This window comes from Aotus nancymaae, unplaced genomic scaffold (assembly GCF_030222135.1).
Source record: "Aotus nancymaae isolate 86718 unplaced genomic scaffold, 86718_ANA_hifiasm-v0.15.2.pri h1tg000059l, whole genome shotgun sequence".
NCBI lineage: Eukaryota > Metazoa > Chordata > Mammalia > Primates > Aotidae > Aotus > Aotus nancymaae.
The window spans coordinates 14018692-14042463 of record NW_026988473.1 but is presented as its reverse complement, the minus strand read 5'-3'; the positions used below and the strand labels follow the sequence as shown (position 1 = coordinate 14042463).

Genomic DNA, 23772 nt, shown 5'->3' with positions numbered 1-23772 from the left:
CTCTCAGCCTCTCATACCCCGATATTTTTCTTCTAGGGCAAGTATGAAAACTTGTGTTTATATACCTGTGTTGTGGTCATTAGTTTTAATGTCTTTTTCCTCCACAAAACTTCCATGAAAAGTGGATCCACATCTATTCTGACATTGCTACAACTTCTTGCATGATGAAAATGGTGGTTGTTTTTGTACATTTCATGCTGGTACCTAGCACAATGCCTCACATATTGAAGTTCAAACATATATGTACAATGAAGAAAGCTGTAAATCACTATAAAAACATAATGGGTTCATGTTTAAAACCGGTTTTATGGGCTTTATCCCCTAAGCTACATTTCCTCTGCTTTTAGTGTTGTTTGATATTTGTGTGTGTGTGTGTGCGGGGGGGGTTACCTCTTCTAGAACTCTGTGTCTCAGTTGTCCCCTGATTCTCATATGAACTGAAAAAACAACCTTTCTCTTTCCCTAAATGTCAATTACCGCTTCTAGAATGACACTTTGGGAACAGCGACGAAAATTTATACACCAAACCCTACCTTTCCAGGGGAGTCTGGCGAACCACAGTACTTACCAATGAATGAACCTGTTTCTGGTGACGGAGAACAACTTGCCACTCTCCCTATAGTAAAAGCCTCCCGCGCTCTCACTGTATTTTGCGGCGCCAGCCACGGCATTTGCAGTCCCTGCAAAATGAACGTGGTCAGACTGCATACGCGTCCTCCGAGAAATGACAGGGACTAAGGGAGCTGACAAAGCAGAGGGTGACAGATTGACAACCCATACGAAGAAGAGGAAAACATCAGACGCCAAGGAATATCTGATCCCGGGGCTAGAGGCATGTGGACTCAGGAGGATGAACCAGGGAGTCAGAGATCCTGGGACCCATGAGAGGAGCCCGAGGGGACAGATCGGATCGCGCCCTTCCTGGCCACTTCCGTACCAATGCTGCAGACTGTGAATTCCCGAAAGTGCCTCGGCCTTTCGCGCTCTGCTCCGCTTAGCTCCACGAAGCTACGATCCAGGGAACCCGCCGCCGCCATCTTCCCGCCGTCGCCGCGATGCCCGACGGGACAAAGGGAGGTCCGCGCGGCCGTCGTCACTTCCGGGGGCGGGGCGAGCGGAGCTGCGGACAGGTGAAGCAACTGGCGAGCAGAAGGTGGCTCCGGTCCTTCGTTGCGGGGCTTCCACCTGGAGAACGAGGGTGGGCAGCGAGGAAGCCAGAAGAGAAGGGGGCTGGGGAGGCCGACTCTATCTGTGGGAACCTTCGAGGGGCCGGCTAGGACGCCTCCAGAGGGCGGTGCTCTTTTCTCGGCGGCCGCAGGGCAGGGGGCGGGGCCAGATTTGTTTCGGTTTCAAAAACTCGGGTCGAGTCTCCCAGGAGGGGCGAGATCCGGAGAGGCATCCCTTGGTCAGGATGTCCGTCTGTAAATCTCTACCGGATCCCCCCTTCACTCTTCAGCGGCGACACTTGGATAGCGGAGTGAGGAAGGGGTAGTGAGGCTAAGGCCTTTGGTTTTGGCCTTTTTCCCCCACCAAGAGACTGTGTTCGTATATTCCTGTATAATGAAACGTAATGTGTTAGTTAAACCTTGATGCTGCCACCTGCTGAGGTTTCCTGAGTGCTACTCGCTTGGATACGTGAAAGGCATTTGTCATTCATTCAACCCGCGATCTCGCACTTGGCTGTCAATACAGTAAGGGCCCATAGTCCTCAGTGTTTAGAAGATGTTGTGGGAGTAGATGCTCAATATGGAGGAAAATGCTAATCTCCAGGGGGAAAGGTTCCTTAATGAGAGCCAACGCTTGTTAAGCACTTCTATTACCTTGTTATTACCAATGACCACAACCATTTCCTGTCTATCATTCTCCGTTTCATTTATCTGGTTCGGACCATCATTCTCTATCCACTTCACTCCCTCTGGGACACCAACTCTGGCAGTGCAGTCCCCTCATTCTGCCTGGAATCCATTATTCTACAGGCTCTTCACTGTCCCTCACTTCTTTGGTGTTTATTTCTTGTCCTGAATACCATTAAATTACTTCATTTCCTAACTCTTCATACTTTGGTAAAAACTACAACTTCGAATACATTCAAATCTGTAGCTGAACATGACTGGAGTAAACTAAACACCCAGGCCGGGCGTGGTGGCTCACGCCTGTAATCCCAACATTTGGAGAGGGCGAGGCGGGCGGATCACTTGAGGTCCGGAGTTCCAGACCAGCCTGGCCAACATGGTGAAACCCCGTCTCTACTAAAAATAGAAAAATTAGCTGTGCGTGATAGCGTGCGCTTGTAATCCCAGCTAAATCCGGAGGCTGAGGCAGGAGAATGGCTTGAACGTGGGAGGCGGAGGTTGCAGTGAGCAGATATAGTGCAGTTGCACTTCAGCCTGGGCAACAAGCGAAACTCTGTCTCAAAAAAAAAGGAAAAAAAAAGAAAACTATACGCCAATACTGACATGCCTCCCTGTAACTCCATCGGGACCATGAACCTTGAGTGGGCCCATAATGCTGCCCAGTAAACACATTGTATTTGCCTTCTCCACTTAAACTGTTCTGAATGAGTATGTATTTCATAACTCCTGTAACTTTCAGTGCCCCCTCCCTAATCCTCACTCTCAGCTTGCTTCTTCATTTAGAAAAAGCAATCAGAGGCCGAGATGGAAGGATGGCTTGAGGCCAGGAGTTCAAGACCAGCCTGGGCAACATACCCCCATCTTGAATAAAATTTTTAAAAAATTAGCGAGGCGTAGTGGTGTGCCTCTGTAGTTTCAGCTATAGGATTGCTTGAGCCCAGGAGTTGGAGGTTACAGTGAGCTGCAATCTTGCCACTGCATTCCAGCATGGCTAGAAAGAGACCCATCTGAAAAGTAGGAAGGAGGAAGAGAGGACTTCCTCTACAATGACATCTCCCCACCTACTAGCATCTGCAGCCACATATTTTGCCTTCCCTTTCTGTTACTATAAATTAAACTGTCTCTGAGCTCATGCAGAGACAAACTTTCTACTTCCTTAAAAACGCCTGCTCAAGGTCATCATTCCAGCAATTCTTTCCATTTTCAGTTTTTTTTTTCTTTTTACTTAGTACTCTATGTACTAAGCATACAAACACTCCCTCAACTTCTACTCTCTGCAGCTATTATTCCATATCTCTTCTCCTCTCACCCCACAGCAAAACTCAGGAGTGTTCTAATTCTTTTCTCTCATTCCCTTATTTTTATTTATTTATTTTTGGAGATGGAGTTTTGCTCTTGTTGTCTAGGCTAGAGTACAATGGTAGGATCTTGGCTCACTGCAACTTCTGCCTCCCTGGTTCAAGCGATTCTCCTGCCTCAGCCTCCTAAATAGCTGGGATTATAGGCATGCGCAGCCTCGCCTGGCTAATCTTTTTTGTACTTTTAGTAGAGACAGTTTCACCATGTTGGACAGGCTGGTCTCAAACTCCTTACTTCAAGTGATCCACCCACCTCGGCCTCCCAAAGTGCTGGGATTACAGCCGTGAGCCACCGCATCTGGCCTCATTCTCTCTTAAATCCATGTTTATCAGGCTTTTGCTCTTACTGCCTTGCTGAAACTGCTTTTTTTCCAGATTATCAATGACATCCACATTACCCACCCTATCTAATACTAAACTGCTATTTCTTTTCTCTTTTTTGGCACAGAATCTTGCTCTGTTATCCAGGCTGAGGTGCAGTGATGGGATCCCAGTTCACTGCAGCCTCAAACTCCTGGGCTCAAGATATCCTCCTGCCTCAGCCTCCCAAGTAGCTGGGGCCACAGGCTTGTGCCATGATGCCCTGCCAAATTTTTTATTTTTTGTATAGACAGGGTCTTTCTATGTTGCCCAGGCTGGTCTCAAACTCCAGGTCTCAAGCGATCCTCCTGCCTCTGCCTCACAAAGTGCTGGAATTACAGGCATGAGTCACAGCATCTGGTCTGAACTGTTATTTCTAAGCTTACTTGACTACTTGTAGAATTTGACCAATTGTTTGCTCCTTCCTCGAGGAAACACATTCTTCATGTGGCATCAGGAACACCACTCTCTTGATTTCTACCTATTTCACTAACTGTTCCTTTTCAGACTGCTTCCTAGATGCTGTTTTCCCCAACCTCTTGATGTTGGAATGTCCAGAGTTCAGTTCTTGGTCTTCTTTTCTATCTACAAACACTCCCCTGAGAATCTCACCCAGCTTTCTGGCTTTAAATATCAGATTGCTATATGCCAATCATCCCCAAATGTGTACCTCCGGTCTGAGCTTCTCCCCCGAAGTCCAGGTTTATATATTCAACTGCCTGTTCTGCATCTTAGATTTGACATGTCTGAAACTGAAATCCTGACCTCTCTCCCCACACTTACTTCCCCCATCTCAGTTACCAGAACTGTTCCAGTTGCTCAAGACAGAATCCTGAGTCCTCTTTTTTTCTCAAATATATATGTATATACATGCATATATATGTATGTATGAATATATTTTGAGATGGAGTCTTGCTCTCTCACCCAGGCTGGAGTGCAGTGGTGTGTTCTTGGCTCACTGCAACCTCTTGGTTCAAGCGATTCTTGTGCCTCAGCCTCCCCAGTAGCTGGGACCACAGGTATGCGCCACCACATCCAGCTAATTTTTGTATTTTTAGTAGAGATAAGGATTTCACCATGATGGTCAGGCTGGTCTCGAACTCCTGGCCTCAAGTGATCTGACTGCCTCGGCCTCCCAAAATGCTGGGATTATAGGCATGAGCCACCACACCCAGCCTACTACCTTCAAAATATTAAAGCATCTACAGTCTAAGCATTTCTCACCTCAACTGCCATCACCCTGGTCCAAACCACCAATATCTCGCCTGGATTATTGTAAAAGCCTCCTAAATTGCCCCCCTGCTTTCTGTATTCATCCCCTACCATTCTACTAGACTCCACATTCCAAGTAGCATGCCTGACACTTAGAGGCATTTGGTATGTGGTGAATGAATGAGTGAATGAATGAATGCATGAGTAGTGCAGGCAAGAGTTGATGAGGCTGTGAGTGGCATGAAGAAGAAGGGAGCAGATTTGTAGGAATGTTTAGGAGGTAAAATCAATGGGATCTGGCCTGGTGAGTGTGAAAGTGAGAGGGAGGGCCAAGTCTAGTATAACTGCTGTCTTTGGACAACTGGTGCTATAGACTGAGTGGGAACAGGAGAAGAGGAGCGAGTCTGGAGAACAGAGAAGAAAGCTGAGTTGTATTTCTTTGTAGGAACAGTCAGTATTGGTGCTAAAGGTTCTAATGTTGCTGAATGAAAATGCTGCATTATTGAACAGAACTACCATTTAAACATTTTTTTCTGAATTAAAATTTTAAACTCCTGAGATTCTATTATTTCTCCCTGAATAAAGTGCTATACTAAGACTATACACCAAATGTGAGAGTGGCATTTTTATTTTTGAGACGGAGTCTCGCTCTGTTGCCCAGGCTGGAGTGCAGTGGTGTGATTTCAGCTCAATGCAACCTCCACCTCCTGGGTTCAAGCAATTCTCTGCCTCAGCCTCCCGAGTAGTTGGGATTACAGGCCTCATGCCCAGCTAATTTATTGGTGTTTTTAGTAGAGATGGGGTTTCACCATGTTGGCTGCTCTGGAACTCCTGATCTCGTGATCCATGTGCCTCTGCCTCCCAAAGTGCTGGGATTACAGGTGTGAGCCACCATGTCTGGTGAGAGTGGGATTATTAAACAGATGTCGGCCAGGCAAGGTGGCTCACGGCTATAATCCCAGCACTTTGGGAGGCTGAGGTTGGCAGATCACCTGAGATCAGGAGTTTGAAACCAGCCTGGCCAACATGATGAAACCCTGTCTCTACTAAAAATAAAATAAAATAAAATAAAAAATTAGCCTGGCATGGTGGTGGGTGCCTGTAATCCCAGCTACTCAGGAGGCTGAGACAGAAGAATCGCTTGAATCCGGGAGGTGGAGGTTGCAGTGAGCTGAGATCACGCCATTGCACTCACCCTGGGCAACGGAGCAAGACAAAAACAAAAAGCCAGATGCCAACACTTCAACTGTTATTATTTACTAATTCCTGGCTACCTAAATTATAACTCCTCATGACACTGATGCTCCACAGTTGAGAGAACTATTCTGAAGACTGATTATTTCCACATTGATTTCTAGAGGTCAGACCTCTTTTGCTGAGCTCTCAGCCTTTATATTTAGCTGCCTCCTTGATGCTACTTGGATTTCCCATGGCATCTCAAACTCAACATATCGAAAACAGAGCTCATGTTACCCCACTCGAAATACTCTCACATGTAGTCTGTATCTGTGTGGCCATCATCACCGTGACCCAGTCTAGAAATCTAGTAATTACCCTGGACTTTTCTCTTTTAATGCCAGCACCTAAATCTCATGTATCCATATGGCAAAAGAAAGATGGCCACAAATTCTTTGACATTGTTTCCATCCAGAAATGTAGAGTTCTTTGTCCCCTCCCATTTAATCTGGAGGGTTCTGTAACTGCTATAAGCAATAGAATACAGTAAAACTGCCAGCCTAGCTTAAGAGAGTCTATATCTCCGGCCTGGCGCAGTGGCTCACACCTGTAATCCCAGCACTTTGGGAGGCCAAGATGGATCACAAGGTCAGGAGATCAAGACCAACCTGGCTAACATGGTGAAACCCTGTCTCTACTAAAAATACAAAAAAAATTAGCCAGGCATGGTGGTGGACGCCTGTAGTCCCAACTACTCGGGAGGCTAAGGCAGGAGAATCGCTTGAACCTGGGAGGCAGAGGTTGCAGTGAGCCGAGGTCTCGCCAAAGCACTCCAGCCTGGGCAACAGAGCAACTCAGTCTCAAAAATAAATAAATAAATAAATAAATAAGAGTCTACATCTTTATTGGAAGACTGGCTATAGGGGAAGCAAGCTGCCATGTAAGAAATTTGGCTACTCCTGGGGCCATCCTGGAGAGACTGCAGGGAGAGACCACACACAGAGACTTCATCCTACTTGAAGTGAGAGATGCCTGGTAAGTCCCAGGTCCCAGATGTTTCGTAGAGCAGAGATGAGTCATTACCACTGAGCCCTGTTCATATTGCATGTTAATGAGCTAAATACATGATTGCTACTTTAATTTTGTTTATTTATTTATTTTGAGACAGAATCTCACTCTGTCGCCCAGGCTAGAGTGCAGTGGCACAATCTTGGCTCACTGCAATGTCCACCTCTCGGGTTCAAGTAGAGAAGGGATTTTACCACATTGGCCAGGCTGGTCTTGAACTCTTGACCTCAAGTGATCCACCCACCTTGGCCTCCCAAAGTGCTGGGATTACAGGCATGAGCCACTGTACTTGGCCTCAATGTGCATATTTAATGTAGTAATGTTTTTTGATTTTTAAAAAGTGTTAAATTAATGAGGCATCTTTCAGTTTAATAGGAATCTAGGAATTATGTTTTTTGACAATGAACACTTTTTAGTTTAGATCACTGTCTTATCTCCAACATCCATCAGAATTCTGGAAACTTTATGTTACCTAATAAATGTTTGAAGAATAATTATATGAATGAATGAATGCATATATGCATATATATATATAAATGCATATAACTCAAATACCCTTTGAAGTATTAATGTTCTGGGGGATGGTTGTAATATAAATTGAATCATATTGCCATCTAGTGGTTAGGTAGTGACTTCACTTAGAAACAAAATGCAGGCTGGGCGTGGTGGCTCATGCCTGTAATCCAAGCACTTTGGAGGCCAAGGTGGGCGGATCACCTGAGATTGGGAATTCATGACCGGCCTGACCAACATGGTGAAACTCCGTCTTAAAAAAAAAAAAAAAAAAGAAAAACAAAATGCAGAATGCTACCAATATTGTGCAGCAAGTTTTATTTAAATACTTTTTTTTTGTTTTTTAGATGGAGTCTCACTCTGTTGCTCAGGCTGGAGTGCAGTGGTGCAATCTCTGCTCACCGCAACCCCTGCCTCCTGGGTTCAAGCAATTCTTCTGTCTTAGCCTTCTGAGTAGCTGGGATTGCAGGTGCCTGCCACAACACCCAGCTAATTTTTTTATTTTTAATAGAGACAGGGTTTTACCAGGTTGGCCAGGTTGGTCTCAAACTCCTGGCCTCAAGAGATCCACCTGCCTTGGCTTCCCAAAGTGCTGGGATTACAGGCATGAGCCAATGCACCTGGCCTACAGATATTTTCATGAGAAAAATATGTGTGTAATTGAAAACTACACTCTGAGAATGTCTTGGTTTGGCAGATCATTACTAATGAATGGGTAAGTATAAGTGAACTAATACTTTAATAGTTATACTAATTAAAAGTGTACTAATAACTATAGTTATTAGTATAATAATTAATGAATGGGTAAGAATAAGTGAATATGCCAGGCGTGGTGGCTCCTATAATTCCAGCACTTTGGGAGGCCAAGGTGGTTGGATCACCTGAGGTCAGGAGTTCGAGACCAGCCTTGTTAACATGGTGAAACCCCATTTCTACTAAAAATACAAAAAATTGGCCGGGCATGGTGGCACACACCTGTAATCTCAGCTACTGGGGAGGCTGAGGCAGGAGAATAGTTTGAACCTGGGAGGCGAAAGTTGCAGTGAGCTGAGATCACGCCATTGCACTCCAGCTTGGGCAAAAAGAGTGAAACTTTGTGTCAAATAAATAAATAAATAGGGCTGGGTGCGGTGGCTTACACCTGTAATCCCAGAACTTTGGGAGGCTGAGATGGGTGAATCACGAGGTTAAGAATTTGAGAGCAGTCTGACCAACATGGTGAAACCCCGTTTCCACTAAAAATATAAAAATTAGCTGGGCATGGTGGCATATGCCTGCAGTCCCAGCTACTAGGGAGGCTGAGGCAGGAGACTCACTTGAACCTGAGAGGCAGAGGTTGCAGTGAGCTGAGATCACGCCACTGCACACAAGCCTGGTGACAGAGTGAGACTCCGTCTAAAAAATTAAAAAAAAAATACATAAATACATAAAAATAAATGAATAATACTGTTAATTGAATTTTAAGGAGATTTTCCTAACCAGCTTAATAGCTACTCCTTGAAAGAAGAATTTGGTGGTTTAAACAAGTATGGGAAATGATGATAAAGTTAAACATATTTCTTTCTTGAACTTTTCAAAGACATTAATATGATAGCATTGTGAAGTTCCAAGAAGGCCTTATGCACGATATGCTTTCCAGACTCTTTGACCTACAGAATAAGAATACTCTTTTCAAGGAGCAACTCATTGGACCATTGTTCTTTGAGAATATATTTTGAGATTTGCTGTCATTTTTCCCATATGTTAAAAATATCAGCTGAGCATGGAGGCTCACACCTGTAATCCCAGCATTTTGGGAGGCTGAAGCAGGAGGATTGCTTGAGCCCAGGAGTTTGAGACCACCCTGGGCAACATAGTGAGACTCCATCTCTACAAAAGAAAACTAAAAAATTATCCAAGCACAGTAGTGTGCACCTGTCATTTCAACTACTTGGGAGGCTGGGGCAGGAGGATCCCTTGAGCCCAGAAGTTCAAGGTTACAATGAGCTATGACTATGGCACTGCACTCCAGCAAGACTCTGTTTATTTAAAAAAAAAAAAAAAAAAAAAAAGGGCCAGGCGTGGTGGCTCACACCTGTAATCCCAGCACTTTGGGAGGCCAAGGTGGGTAGATCACGAGGTCAGGAAATCGAGACCATCCTGGCTAACATGGCAAAACCCCAACTCTACTAAAAATACAAAAATTAGCCAGGTGTGGAGGCACACACCTGTAGTCCCAGTTACTTGGGAGGTTGAGGCAGGAGAAGTACTTGGACCTGGGAAGTGGAGGTTGCAGTGAGCTGAGATTGTGCCACTGCACTCCAGCCTGGGCAACAGAGCAAAACTCTGTCTCAAAAAAAAAAGGTTCAGGCACAGTGGCTCAGGCTTGTAATCTCAGCACTTTGGGAGGCTGAGGCTGGTGGATCATAAAGTCAAGAGACTGAGACCATCCTGGCCAGCATGGTGACACCCGTCTCTACTGAAAATACAAAAATGGCGGAGGCAGGAGAATCACTTAAACCCAGGAGGTGGAGGTTGCAGTGAGCTGAGATAGTGCCACTGCACTCCAGGCTGGCAACAGAGTGAGATTCTGTCTCAAAAAAAAAGGGAAAAAAAAGCAGAATTGTGAAATAAATGAAGCATGTCGTGACTTCTCAATTCCATTTTCAGTGTTCTTTCCACCCAGTTAGAAAACCACCATGACTTTAGACTCCAGGGCCTTGGAGGGCCCCTGAAAGCCCAGGGTTCCTGCCTAGACTTGACCTTCTTGTGCTTTGGACTTATCCTTGGGAACTATACACCCTAGATTGTTTTCACCTTTCAGGTAATATTTTCTATAAATTTCCCTTTAAAATATTTTTCTTGGCCGGACGCGGTGGCTCAAGCCTGTAATCCCAGCACTTTGGGAGGCCGAGGCGGGTGGATCACGAGGTCAAGAGATCGAGACCATCCTGGTCAACATGGTGAAACCCCGTCTCTACTAATACAAAAAATTAGCTGGGCACGGTGGCGCGTGCCTGTAATCCCAGCTACTCAGGAGGCTGAGGCAGGAGAATTGCCTGAACCCAGGAGGCGGAGGTTGCGGTGAGCCGAGATTGCGCCATTGCACTCCAGCCTGGGTATCAAGAGCGAAACTCCGTCTCAAAAAAAAAAAAAAAAAAAAAAAAAAAATTTTTTTCTTTTTTGAGACAGGATCTCACTCTGTCACCCAGGCTGGAGTACAGTGGTGCCATCTCTGCTCACTGCAACCTCTGCCTCCTGAGGTTCAAGCAATTCTCTTGCCTGAGCTTCCTGAGTAGCTGGGACTACAATCCTTGCTTGAACATATGTCCTGAGTTTTACTTCTGAAAATATGAATGCTTTACCTGCCAAAACTAGCTCTGGTATAACTGGAAATGAGTTGACATTACAGTAATTCACACTGAGGTGCTGACGACTATAAAAGCTTCATAAATTGCCCTTCCCAGAGGTAAGGCATGGCAACATACACTACTTTAACTGGTAGGGCAGCACCCCTCTTTCCCCTCTTGCTAATCAGTTGAGAGAGTGCTTTTCTATTGTCTCAATATCATTTTCTTTTTTTTTTGTTTTTTTTTCTTTTTTGTTTCCTTTTTTTCTTTTATTTTTCTGTTTTTTTCTATTGTCTCAATATCATTTTCAACAGAGTGATTCGGACAGCTTTCAGCTGACTGGAATTGGCATGTGATCTATATACTCCACTTACCATCTGATTCAAAGGGATTGAACTCTGGTGGTGGAATTGGAAGCATCAACAAAGAAGCAGCTGTTCACGTAGCCTCAGTAGGGGCAGTCAAGTTCGTCCCAGTAAAATATGATTAATATTAGTCTTTTTTTTTTTTTGATACGGAGTCTTGCTCTGTTACCCAGGCTGGAGTGCAATGGCGTGATCTCAGCTTACTGCAACCTCCACCTCCCAAGTTCAAGTGATTCTCCTGACTCAGCCTGTTGAGTAGCTGGGATTATAGGTGCCCACCACCACGCCCAACTAATTTTTGCATTTTTAGTACAGATGGGTTTCACCATGTTGGCCAGGCTGGTCTTGAAGTTCTCACCTCAGGTAATTTTCCCGCTTCAGTCTCCCAAAGGGCTGGGACTACAGGCGTGAGCCACCGTACTCAGCCTGTATTAGTCTTAAAAAACAAGATGGGACAGGCATGGTGGCTCATGCCTGTAATTTTAGCGCTTTGGGAGGCTGAAGTGGGCACATCACTTGAGCCCAGGAGTTTGAGACAAGACTAGGCAACATGGCGAAACCCATTTCTACGAAAAGTACAAACATTAGCCAGGTGTGGTGGTGCGTGCCTGTAGTCTCAGCTACTCTGGAGGCTGAGGCTACAGTGAGTTAGCTGAGATCACACCATTGAGTGACTGAGACCCTGTCTGAAAAAAAAACCCACAAAAAATCAAGATCAAAGCTGATCCAGTAAAAAGGGTTTATTTACATGCGTAGAGCCCAGAAGTGCTTTATTATTATTATTATTATTAATTTATTTTTTTTGAGACGCTGCACTCTAGGCTGGAGTGCTATGGCATGATCATGGCTCACTGCAACCTCCACCTCCTGAGTTCAAGCAATTCTCCTGCCTCAGCCTCCCAAGTAGCTGGGATTACAGGCATGCACCACCACACCTGGCTCAGTTTTTTTGCATTTTTAGTAAATACAGGGTTTCACTATGTTGGCCAGCCTGGTCTTGAACTCCTGACCTCAAATGACTAGCCCACCTTGGCCTCCCAAAGGACTGGCATTACAGATATGAGCCACTGCGCCTGGCCTCAGAAGTGCTTTTTAATGTAACAGCATACAATACAACTAAGATGCTAGAGATTCAGATATTTGAATAGAGATTCTCACCTATATCTATCCAGACCCTCTTGAAATTGCACCCATTTCAAACCCTCCCTTCTCATTTGGTTCTGTCTTAAAACCTCAAGGCTATCACTTCCTTTGTTGCTGCATGATCATGGGCAATGCCAGTCAACATGTTCATGTCTTTACGTCTTTCTCTGCAAAATAATGATGGCAATAAATATCAGTTGAGAGATTTTTGCAGTCTGTTTCATTCCTCTTTCATCTGCTCCTGAGTTTTTTTTTTTAGATATCTTTCTCCTGTGCTACCTCTGTAAAGAATAAAAAGCTTCAAATCATAAAAATAGGATGAGTTTTTAGAAGTATCACTCCTTCCTCATTTCGCCTGCCAAGTTTCAATTTGGTGCAGGTGCTGAAAGATGTTTATAGGCAAATAAAATAAGTCACTTCCACATCTCAGAGCAAGGATGCTCACTGACCCGAGTAGGTGTTAGAATTTTGATGAGAGGCTCCAGTTTGAGGTCAGAGGCCAATGCTTTTCCAACTCCCAGACTTTAGTCTTCTTTTAGCTTGCATTTGTCACTGCCCAAATCTTGCAAGAATTTCTGGGAATTTAATTAGTCAAAATGTATGACTACAAACTAAGGGCTGGCAAAGCCTCTACAGGCAGCCACAGGTCCACACCCAGTGATTGTTATATTTCTCTCGCATCTTCCAGGATCTTGCTTACGCACCAGTTTCTCTTGAGTAACGATGTGTGGAGCCAAGTCAGTAGCGGTAATGTTCCTTGTCTGGCTCCTTGGGCTGGTCCTGACGCTAGTCTCGACAATGCCAGGCTCAGGAACTATTTGTTTCTGAATTCCAGCCAAGAAGTCTAACAATTCTCTCCCTTCCTTTCCATCGCCCTCTTCTTTCTTACCAGTGCCAAGTCTGGGATTTTCCTTGTCTAAAGACCACAGGGGCAAGGAAATGAACTTTCTTGGGATACCACAGACCACTCTACAGAAAATGTGCCATTTGTTCTCATTCAAATGCCTTTTCCTTAAATGAGATTTCTTTTCTTTTCTTTGGAGACGGAGTCTCTCTCTGTCACCTAGGTTGGAGTGTAGTGGCACGATCTCAGCTTACTGCAACCTCCGCCTCCCAGGTTCAAGTGATTCTCCTGCCTCAGCTGCCTGAGTAGCTGGGATTACTGGCACCCACCACCATGCCCAGCTAATTTTTGTATTTTTAGTAGAGATGGGGTTTCACCATGTTGGCCAGGCTGGTCTCGAACTCCCGACCTCAGGTGATCTCCCCACCTCGGCCTCCCAAAGTGCTGGGATTACAGGCATGAACTATTGTGCCCAGCCTCCTTAAATGATATTTCTAAGCCTTCCTTAGATCTATCTGCACTAGCTACTTGATTTTTCCTAGGTGCCTGTCAGAAGATTAAAAGGAGGTGTTGGAATTCTGAATTTTCTGATTAGAAAGCAGTAGCTCACTGTAATCCTAGCACTTTGGGAGGCCGAAGTGGGTGGATCATTTGAGGTCAAGAGTTCAAGACCAGTCTGGCCAACATGGTGAAACTCTGTCTCTACTAAAAATACAAAAAATAGCCAGGTGTGGTAGTGGGCGCCTTTAATCCCAGCTACTTGGGAGGCTGAAGCAAGAGAGTCGCTTGAACCCAGGAGGTGGAGGTTGCAGTGAGTGAAAATCATGCCACTGCACTCCAGCCTGGGTGACAGAGCATGACTGTGTCTCAAAAAAAAAAAAAAAAAAAAAGCAGTAGCTCAAAAAGAAAAAGTGATTTGCCCAGGCATTTACTCGGGCAATTCTATTAGTTGTGTCTGAATCCATTATTTAAACATTTTAAAATGCTTTTAACTCCTAGCAACCATGTCCAAAACAAAGGAAGCAAACCCTCATATTTACCTACAGGAAACAAAAAGATGCAGGTCTGGTTGTTGGTCACTGATTCTACCATGAGCAGGAAAATTTTACGTCATTTGGCCAAACCCACGGACCGTTCAGCAGGGATTGCAGTTAACAGAAATAAGGGTTCCACTTCCCACTGTTAACTAACCACTTGGCCTTGGCAAGTCACTTCATTTCTCTGGGCCTCAGTTTCCTCATGTGTAAAACGAGGCAGCTGGGCTTCATGATCTCTTAGGTTTCCTAATTCACAACTAGGAAACTGCTAAGATAAAAGGTATAGGTAAAAACGTCTTTAAAAAGTCAGAAAAACATCTGTAACATTTTATTATTATTATTATTTTTGTTGCGGGCTGGAGTGCAATGGCATGATTATAGCTCACTGCAGCTTCAATCTCCCAGGCTCAAGTGATCCTCCCGCCTCAGCCTCCCAGGTAGCTGGGACTACAGGCTCATGCGACCATGAGCTGCTAATTTTTAGATGTTTCGTAGAGATGGAATCTCTTTATGTTGCCCAATGTAGTCTGGAATTCCCCTTGATAGTTTTGAGAAGTACTGAACAGTATTTTATAGAATGTCTTTTGTCTATTTTTTTTTTAATCATGATTGGATTGGGGTTATGGGAGGAAGCCCACAGAGGTGGCATGCTGTTCTTGTCCCATCACAGCAGGGGTACTTACTGTCTACATTACTTTTCACTGATTATGTTAAGCTTAGTCACTTAGCTGCGGTAGTGTTTGCCAGATTTCACTGTGCTATTTTTTTAAATAAGAAAAATAAACTAGAGGTCAATGTAGGACTTTAAACTCCATGAGGACAAGATCTTTGCCTGTTTTACTCACCACTGTGTACCCAGTGGCAAGCACAGTTCTGACACATAGTAGGTGTTAATTAGAATTGTTGAATAAGGCCGGGTGCTGTGGCTCTTGCCTGTGATCCCAGCACTTTGGGCGGCTGAGGTGGGTGGATCACCTAGGTCAAGAGTTTGAGACCAGCCTGACCAAAATGGTGAAACCCTGTCTCTACTAAAAATACAAAAATTAACCAGGCATGGTGGTGTATGCCTGTAATCCCAGCTACTTGGGAGGCTGAGGCAGGAGAATCACTTGAATCTGGGAGGCAGAGGTTGCAGTGAGCCAAGATCACACCGCTACTGCATTCCAGCCTGGGCCACAGAGTGAGAGTCCATCTCAAAAAAAAAAAAAAAAAAAAAAAGAATTTGTTGAATGAAAAAGAGGAGAGTTAAATAAATCAAATTCTTGAATATGATGGAATACTAGTAATTATCATAAACATCTGATGATGTGAAAAAATATAAAATATTTATTGTTCAATGAACAAAACAGATTAGAAAACAATTTCTATACATTCCATTTTCTATAAAGTGTGTGTGTGTGTGTTTACAGAAAAATAACTAGAAGAGATGTGTCAACATGTTAACAGTAGTCATTACTGCTGGGTGAGAAGGGAATGGGGGATTTTTATTTTCTTCTGTTTCATATTTTAAAAAATTGTCACAATAGAAAGGAATTACTTTTTGAATCAGAAAAAAGGAATAAAAATGGAGAAAAGTTTTAACCTTCAAAAGCAAGGAAAACAGATGTTCCAATATAATACCCAGCAATCACGTTATTTAGCCATGTATTAGTATCTGTGAAGGAACTGAAATCAGCAGTGCAGTGCAGAGCGGGTGCTGTCTTCAAAATTCTGGTTTCTAGGAAACAGGGTACACTAGGTACCATCTGTTTCTGATTTAGAGCATTAGAGTTGCAAGATCATGAGCTGTATCTTTGTTACTCTCATAACAAATTGTTTAAAGTTAAAAAAAAAGTAGAGCAAAACCAAATGCACAGGATGCCAGAGTGAATGGCATTATTGTGTCATTTGCTTTCTCTTCCCAGGGGCTTTGCATTTTAAAAACACATGTTGTGGTTTTTCTATGATTATCTTTCCACTTCCTGTGTTATATCTCCTTACTGTAAATATCCTTTTGTATAGAAATGCTCTTTATCCCTTGCGTCTTGCATGTCTGTCTTTCTTAATATTCACTTTCTCCAGTCTTCTACTGTATATTTTCTCTAATACTAATTGGTATGAGTCCAATGGTATTTGTATTCTCCAACAAGATTTTTTTAGAACTCTGGTTTCAAATTCTAGTCCTATTTTTTATTAACTGTGTGGTCTGGGGGAAATTGCTTAATTCCTCTGAATTTTCCCCTCTGAAAATAAGGACAATATTATGTACCCAATGGGAGTATTGCAAGGATTAAGTGAGTTTAATATAAATACGTAGAAGATCTAGCCTAGGAATGGGCATAAGCGTGGCACTTAACCCTTGGTATCTTTTCCTTCCTTCTCTCCTTCTGTGTATCCTCTAATACTATGTCTCAAGTTATCTTTCTACAACACCAACACATACTGAAGGATCAAGTCTAAACTTAGCAGGCTTTCAGGGTCCTCCTCAAATGAGCCCCAACCCATCGTTGTGGTCTTAGTCCTTCCGGGCACATTCCATATACACATTACTCTCCAACCACACCAAATTACTAGCCATTGCCTAAATATATGTTACTGTTTCTTCTCTCCCTGACTTTGCAAGTGCCATTTTCTGTGTCTGCAAGTCTTTCCTGCTCCTATCTGACAAACTTCTTTGCAAAGCCTTCTCTGACAGCTTGAGGCCCCCATGCTTCCCTGTGACCATAGTAATTTGTTCAAACCTTTATGAATATAATTCCTTATTCAAGTGTCTATATCATTCACTCATGTATTCAACAAATACTCAGTTTCTACCATGTGCCAGGCACTGAGAGTGCAAATTCTGGTAGAATTGTGAGATTACATAAAGGCAGGGATCCTGTCCTGTCTGGTGCTTAGCACTGGTGAAAAGCAAGCACTCAGTACTTGTTTGTTGAATGTTGAATAAAATGTGAGCATTTTTTTTAATAGTCAAACTTAAAATTATGACGCTACCAAACACTTCCTCAAAGATAAAGGACACATTTTCTTTTACATGTAACATATTATTGTGCTTATTAATAATTCCGGGGGCTCAGAAATATTCCTTTGCTTTGAATGGTCTCCATCTGGAAGAGTTTAATTAAACCAAAGACTACAGATGAGTTGGCCCCATTTATCTCCAGGATGAAATCCTTTTTTTTCCTCCAGAGGATTCCTCAGACAAATATCAAAGGTCAATGTTATTTTTAGTAACAGATAGTTCTTGAAAGTCTTAAAAAATGTTTTAAATTTTTAAATTTGGTTAAAAAATACTTTTGAAAATCTTATTTTTAAATTTACCAGGGGTCTTTGGTCCACACGAAAGCATTTGTTTTGACTTGAAATGATGCCAAATGACCACACTAGTGAATCAATTTGTAATTAATCTACAAAAGGGAAGTAAGACAAAAATGCTTTCTCTTTCCTTTTTAAAAACTTTTTATATTTTTGGTAAGTGTAGATCCCTGTTGGCGATGATATTCTGTGCAAATTGAAAACTGACTCAGAGAAAAAGCTATTATTATCCTTCCTTTTTCAGGGTTTAAAGTTTCCATCATTAACATTTGTCAATATTTTTTAGTTTTCATTTTCATCCTTATCCTCTTCCCTTCTCCATTCCCTTCTAATGTGTAGAAACGTGAGCCCTGTTTCCTTGGATTCATTTGGATCTCCCTTTGTGCACTTCACAGGACAATTATGAAAACTCATGTGCTGATTACATGTTAATTTTGTTGCACTTCAGAATGAAAACACTGTAGGCCAGTCAGGATGGCTCATGCTTGTAACCCCAATGCTTTGGGAGGCCAAGGCAGGCAGATCACCTGAGGTCAGGAGTTCCAGACCAGCCTGGCCAACATGGTGAAACTCCATCTCTACTAAAAATACAAAAATTAGCTGGGTGTGGTGTTGGGCACCTGTAATATCAGCTACTTGGGAGGCTGAGGCAGGAGAATTGCTTAAACCCAGGAGGCAGAGGTTGCAGTGAGCTGAGATCAAGTCACTGCACTCCAGCCTGGGCAAGAGAGCGAGACTCTGCCAAAAAACAAAAAATGAAAACACCATATAACTTTAAATTAACATCAATTAAATAATGTCCACAATAGCTGAGTTTTATTAATGTAAATTTAGTTATTCAGCTAAGCTGAAGTTTTTTTCTCTAGTTAGAAACAATCTATCCATCTCCTGAGTTATATCATGAGATTTAAACTGATGGGCCCTGATAGGAAGAAGCTAAATTAGATTTTAATCAAAGAGATACTATGCAAAACTTGGTGGTGAAGAAAGCAAATCTTAGCTACTTAAGCTGGCCAAAAAAACAAACAAACAAACAAAAAAACAAAAAAAGAAGAAAGCAAATCTAATGTCCAATATTCCCATCCTTGCTAGGCAATGTCTTTGCATGTACAACTGACTCAACAGAATTTTCTTAAAAGCTAAAGCACACAAGGTTAGGTTGGAGAGAGAATTTTTTTTTTTTTTTTTTTTTTTTTTTTTTTTTTTTAGACAGAGTCTCACTCTGTCACCAGGCGTCAGGCTGGAGTGCAGTGGCGCGACCTCGGCTCACTGCAACTTCGGCCTCCCGGGTTCAAGCAATTCTCCTGCCTCAGCCTCCTGAGTAGCTGGGACTACAGGCACGTGCCACCACGCCCAACTAATTTTTTTATATTTTTAGTAGAGACGGGGTTTCACCATGTTGGCCAGGATGGTCTCGATCTCTTGACCTCGTGATTCGCCAGCATTGGCCTCCCAAAGTGCTGGGATTACAGGCGTGAGCCACCGCGCCCGGCCGAAGAGAGAATTTTTAGAGAGTGAAACAGAACACAGAATTTTTAGAGTGAAACTACTCTGTATGATGCTATGATGGTAGATACATGTGGTCAAAACTCACAGAATAGTCAACACCAAGAGTGAACCCTAAGGTAAACTATGGGTTTTGGGTAATAATATGTCAATGTAGGTTCATCAGTTGTAACAAACGTACTACTCTGGTGTGCAGTGTTGATAGTGGCAGGGTGGGAGAAGGGGGAATGGAGGGATTAGGTGCAGCATGGGAACAAGGGAGGAGAACTTTGGAATATGTCTGTACCTTCTGCTGAGTTGTGTTGTGAACCTAAAATTGCTCTACAAAAGAAAGTCTATTAAAACAAAAAGAGCTGGCTTGGCATGGTGGCTCACACCTGTAATCCCAGGACTTGGGAGGCCAGGGCAGGCAGATCACTTGAGGCCATGAGTTCAAGACTGGCCTGGCCAGTATGGTGAAACCCTGTCTCTACTACCAATACAAAAATTAGCTGAATGTGGTGGCATGCACCTGTAATCTCAGCTACTTGGGAGGCTGAAGCAGGAGAATCACCTGAACCTGGGAGGCAGAGGTTGCAATGAGCTGAGATCGTGCCACTCTAACCTGGGCTATAGAGCAAAACTCCGTTTAAAAAAAAAAAAAAAAACCACACACACACACACACACACACACACACACACACAAAACAAAAAAACAAAGTCAGTATGGGGCCAAAGAACCTATGGAAGTTCATTTGGCTGCATTTAAATGAGGCCCTCTTTGAGCACTCCTTCGTGTCCTATTCAACCCTCTTTTATAGCCCCTCCTGGGAGTGTTTCTTAGCCTTTCCCAAGACTGTCCTCCTCCTTTCTCATTCTTCTTTTTCTTTTCCTTTTTTTGAGACAGGATCTTGCTCTGTTGCCCAGGCTGGAGTGCAGTGGTGTGATCTCAGCTTACTGCAACCTGTGCCTCTCAGGCTCAAGCCATCCTTCTACCTCAGCCTCCCGAATAGCTGGGACTACAGGCATGCCCACCATGCCTGGCTAATTTTTGTACTTTTCATAGAGATGGGGTTTTGCCATGTTGCCCAGGCTGGTTTCCAACACTGGAGCTCAAGTGATCCACCTGCCTTGGCCTCCCAAAGTGCTGGGATTACAGGCATGAGCCATTGCACCTGGCCTTACCAGGAGTTTCTGAGCCAACTTTTATATCATCTAGAGCAAAACCTTCATGACTTGCATCTAACCTCTATACCTTTACTTTCCCTTTGCTATGTGGTTTCTATTTCAAATTTATTTTATCTTTCTATAGTGTTTGTATATTTATAAGTGGCCTTAAATTTTTCTCGTAAGAAGATAGGGTATAGATAAATAAGTAAAATTGACATTTGTGGATAGGAAAATCCAGAGAAAAGTGAGTTCTCTAGGGCAGCAGATAGCGCCATGGATAAAACCTAGGCCTGCCACAGCTTACCCATGGTACAGTGAAGATTGTATTAGAAAATGCAATGCTCTTTTGAGCACCATGGCAATCCTTATAATATGGATAAACAGAGCAGTGGATGTGTGAATTGCATTAAAGTTATGGAGCCCAGGAATCGTTGAAGGAGTGGTAAGGCAGTAATCTAGGAAGGTCCTTTTCAACTTGGTTGTTAATGAAGATTAGATTCTTCTACAGGAGAAAAGTCTCAAGTGACCCAAAGGAAGTGATTCATAGGGGACAAAAGCAGAGGATGGTGACAGAAAACTAAGATGGTGTCCCAGAGGGAAAGTGGGCAGTGCCAAGCAGAAACTACAAAAAAATAAATAAGCGTTTGTTGTAAGGCAAGTTCATAAGCCATTCAAACCAGGATCGCAAGCTCCCAGAAGAGTGGCTAGAATCTCTGCTGATGAACTGAAGGAAATTTGCAATAAGGAAAAATACACCCATCTGAAATGAAATCCAGTTCATAAGGTCAGCCCAACCCAAAACATCAGTGAACAGGAATTTGGCTCACTGATCAGTCTTAGTCCGACAGTGGCCAACTCATGCCTTTCCAAAGTGCACACAGTTCACACCTATTTTTGTACTGAAAATTCTACAGAAAAGCTTTAAAAAATAATCCTGGACAGTCAGGAACTCTCAAAAAATTTGACCTTGTTTTCTAGCACAGCTGCATGGCCGTGTGTGTCCCTTTTACTATGTGAGCAATTGCCAGTTTGACTCAACGGTCACAAATGGGAGCAGTACAATTCCAATGATCTCATACGTGGAAACTCTATTAGGAGAGAGAGGGACAATGTCACATTATTATATTTTACATTTAAATACCAGCAAATAACAAATGCCCACAGGCTCTTCCAAGGACAAGTAAATAATACCAATCTCTTGTAGATATGATGACCATAATAATTATAACAGCTCATACTCACATAGTGTTTGTTATGTGGCAGGTATGGTGGTAAACATTAACACACATTAACTCATTTAATTCGATCCTCACAACAATCCCCTTTAAGGTAGTCACATAAGGTAGTCACATATAGGCTTGGCCATTTCCTTCTCCTCTCCCTTCTCCTCCCCTCCCCTCCCCTCCCCTCCCTTCCCCTCCCTTCCCCGTCCCCCTCCCTCCCTTTCTCTCTCTCTCTCTTTCTCACTCCTTCCTTCCTTTCTCCCTCTCTTCCTTTTTTCTTTCTCTCTCTCTCACTCTTTCCTTTCTTTTTCTCTCTCCTTCCTCCTTCCCTCTCTCCCTTCCTTCCTTCCTTCCCTCCCTCCCTCCTCTCTTTCTTCCTTTCCCTCTTTCTTTCCTCTTTCTCTTTCTTTTTCTCTTCTTCCTTCCTTTCTTCCTCTCTCCTCCCTCTCCTTTCTCCCTCCTTCCCTCCCTCCCTTCTTCCTTTTCTTTCTCTCTTTCCCTTCCTCCCTCCCTTTCTCTCTCCTTCCTTCCTTTTTCTTTCTTTCTCTCTCTCCCTCCCTTCCTCCCTCCTTTTCTCTCTCTCCTTCCCTCCCTCCCTTCTTTCTCTCTTCCTTTCTTTCCTTCTTTTGGCTCATTCTATCACCCAGGCTGGAATACACTAACACCGTCATGGCTCACTGCAGGCTCAACCTCAGCCTCCCTAGTAGCTGCGATTACAGGCATGCAGCACTATGCCTGGCTAATTTTTGCATTTTTTTGTAGAGACAAGGTTTCACTTTATTGCACAGGCTGGTTTCATTGAACTCCTGGGCTCAAGCGATCTACCTGCCTCAGCCTCCCAAAGTGCTGGGATTACAGGAGTGAGCCACCGTGCCCGGCCTGACTTTGCCATTTTCAATGTGTCTATACTTACGCATCTCACTGTCATAAGCTAGATCAAAATTTCCCCAGATCTTGGATATTTACTACCCCATTCAAATTATTTGGGCAAGTGGGGTAAGGAGTACCAGATCTACCATTCACGGAATCCCTGCGCTGTGCCCAGCTCTGTGTTAGGTGTACATATCCATCATAACACAAATTCTTTTTTTGTTTTTTTTTTAGATGGAGTTTCCCTCTTTTTGCCCAGGCTGGAGTGCAGTGGTGCAATCTTAACTCACTGCAACCTCTGCCTCCCAGGTTCAAGTGGTTCTCGTGCCTCAGCTTTCCCAAATAGCTGGGATTACGGGCTCCCACAACCACACCCGGCTAATTTTGTATTTTTAGTAGAGATGGGGTTTCACCATGTTGGCCAGGCTGGTCTCGAACTTCTGACCTCAGGTGATCTGTCTGCCTCTGCCTCCCGAAGTTCTAGGATTATAGGCATGAGTCATGGTACCCCACCAGAATTTGCATTTCTAAATTTTTTTTTAATTTTAATTTTTTTTTTTGAGATGGAGTCTTGCTCCGTCACCCAGGCTGGTGTGCAGTGGCATGATCTTGGCTCACTGCAACATCCGCCTCCCAGGTATAAGCGATTCTTCTGCCTCAGCCTCTTGAATAGCTGGGACTACAGGTGTGTGCTACCACTCCCAGCTAATTTTTTTGTATTTTTAGTAGAGATCGGGTTTCACCATGTTGGCCAGGCTTGTCTCAAACTCCTGACTTCAGGTGATCTGTCTGCGTCTGCCTCCCAAAATGCTAGGATTATAGCCGTACGTCCCTGCACCTGGCCAGAATTTGCTTTCTTAACCATAATTTTATACTGTCACTTTGCTAGACTTCATTTGAGGGGCTGGGTGTCCCAATTGCTTTCAGGTTTAAGATTTTGAAATATGTTGGGACATCTAATTTTTGAGCTTGCATAACTGGTCTTAAGTCATGGAGTTGGGGGCATTTGCAGTTCTTTTCATGGGAATAAAGTAAACTTGGGTACATCCCAATAAGTGAGAAGCACTGATTACAGCATAAGAACCATGTGGTGAGTGCCATGTCCTGGGGTGGGGGAGCTACAAGACAGGACAGTTGGGCCGCTGAAGGCTTTGAGGAATGAGCTGCTTCACTGTGGAGGGGAAAAGACTTGTTTTGTTTAAACTACTCTATTGGGTTTTGTTTTTTTTTTTCCGAGACGTCTTGCTCTGTCACCCAAGCTGGAGTCCAGTGGTGTGATCTTGGCTCACTGCAACCTCCGCCTCCGGGGTTCAAGCAATTCTCCTGCCTCAGCCTCCTGAGTAGCTGGGATTACAGGTGTGCACCACCATGCCTGGCTAATTTTTGTATTTTTAGTAGAGACAGGGTTTCACCATGTTGGCCAGGGTGGTCTTGAACTCCTGACCTTGTCATCTGCACTCCTCGGCCTCCCA

At 43.6% G+C, this 23772-nt stretch overlaps 1 protein-coding gene across 2 annotated transcripts in view; it reads right to left on the bottom strand.

Moving 5' to 3' along the window:
* NUP160 (nucleoporin 160) overlaps positions 1–1069 on the bottom strand; it is a 65186-nt gene extending 64117 nt beyond the window's left edge. Inside the window, exons 1-2 of one of the 2 annotated variants that reach the window (XM_012452588.3) lie at positions 938–1069; positions 569–680 (exon numbers count right to left, since the gene is read on the bottom strand). In XM_012452588.3, coding sequence (XP_012308011.1) covers positions 569–680; positions 938–1037 — 212 coding nt within the window. In that variant the 5' untranslated portion in view covers positions 1038–1069. The remainder of the gene's footprint in view (positions 1–568; positions 681–937) is intronic. The other variant, XM_012452589.3, reaches the window with a different exon arrangement.
* Positions 1070–23772: the final 22703 nt, after the last annotated feature.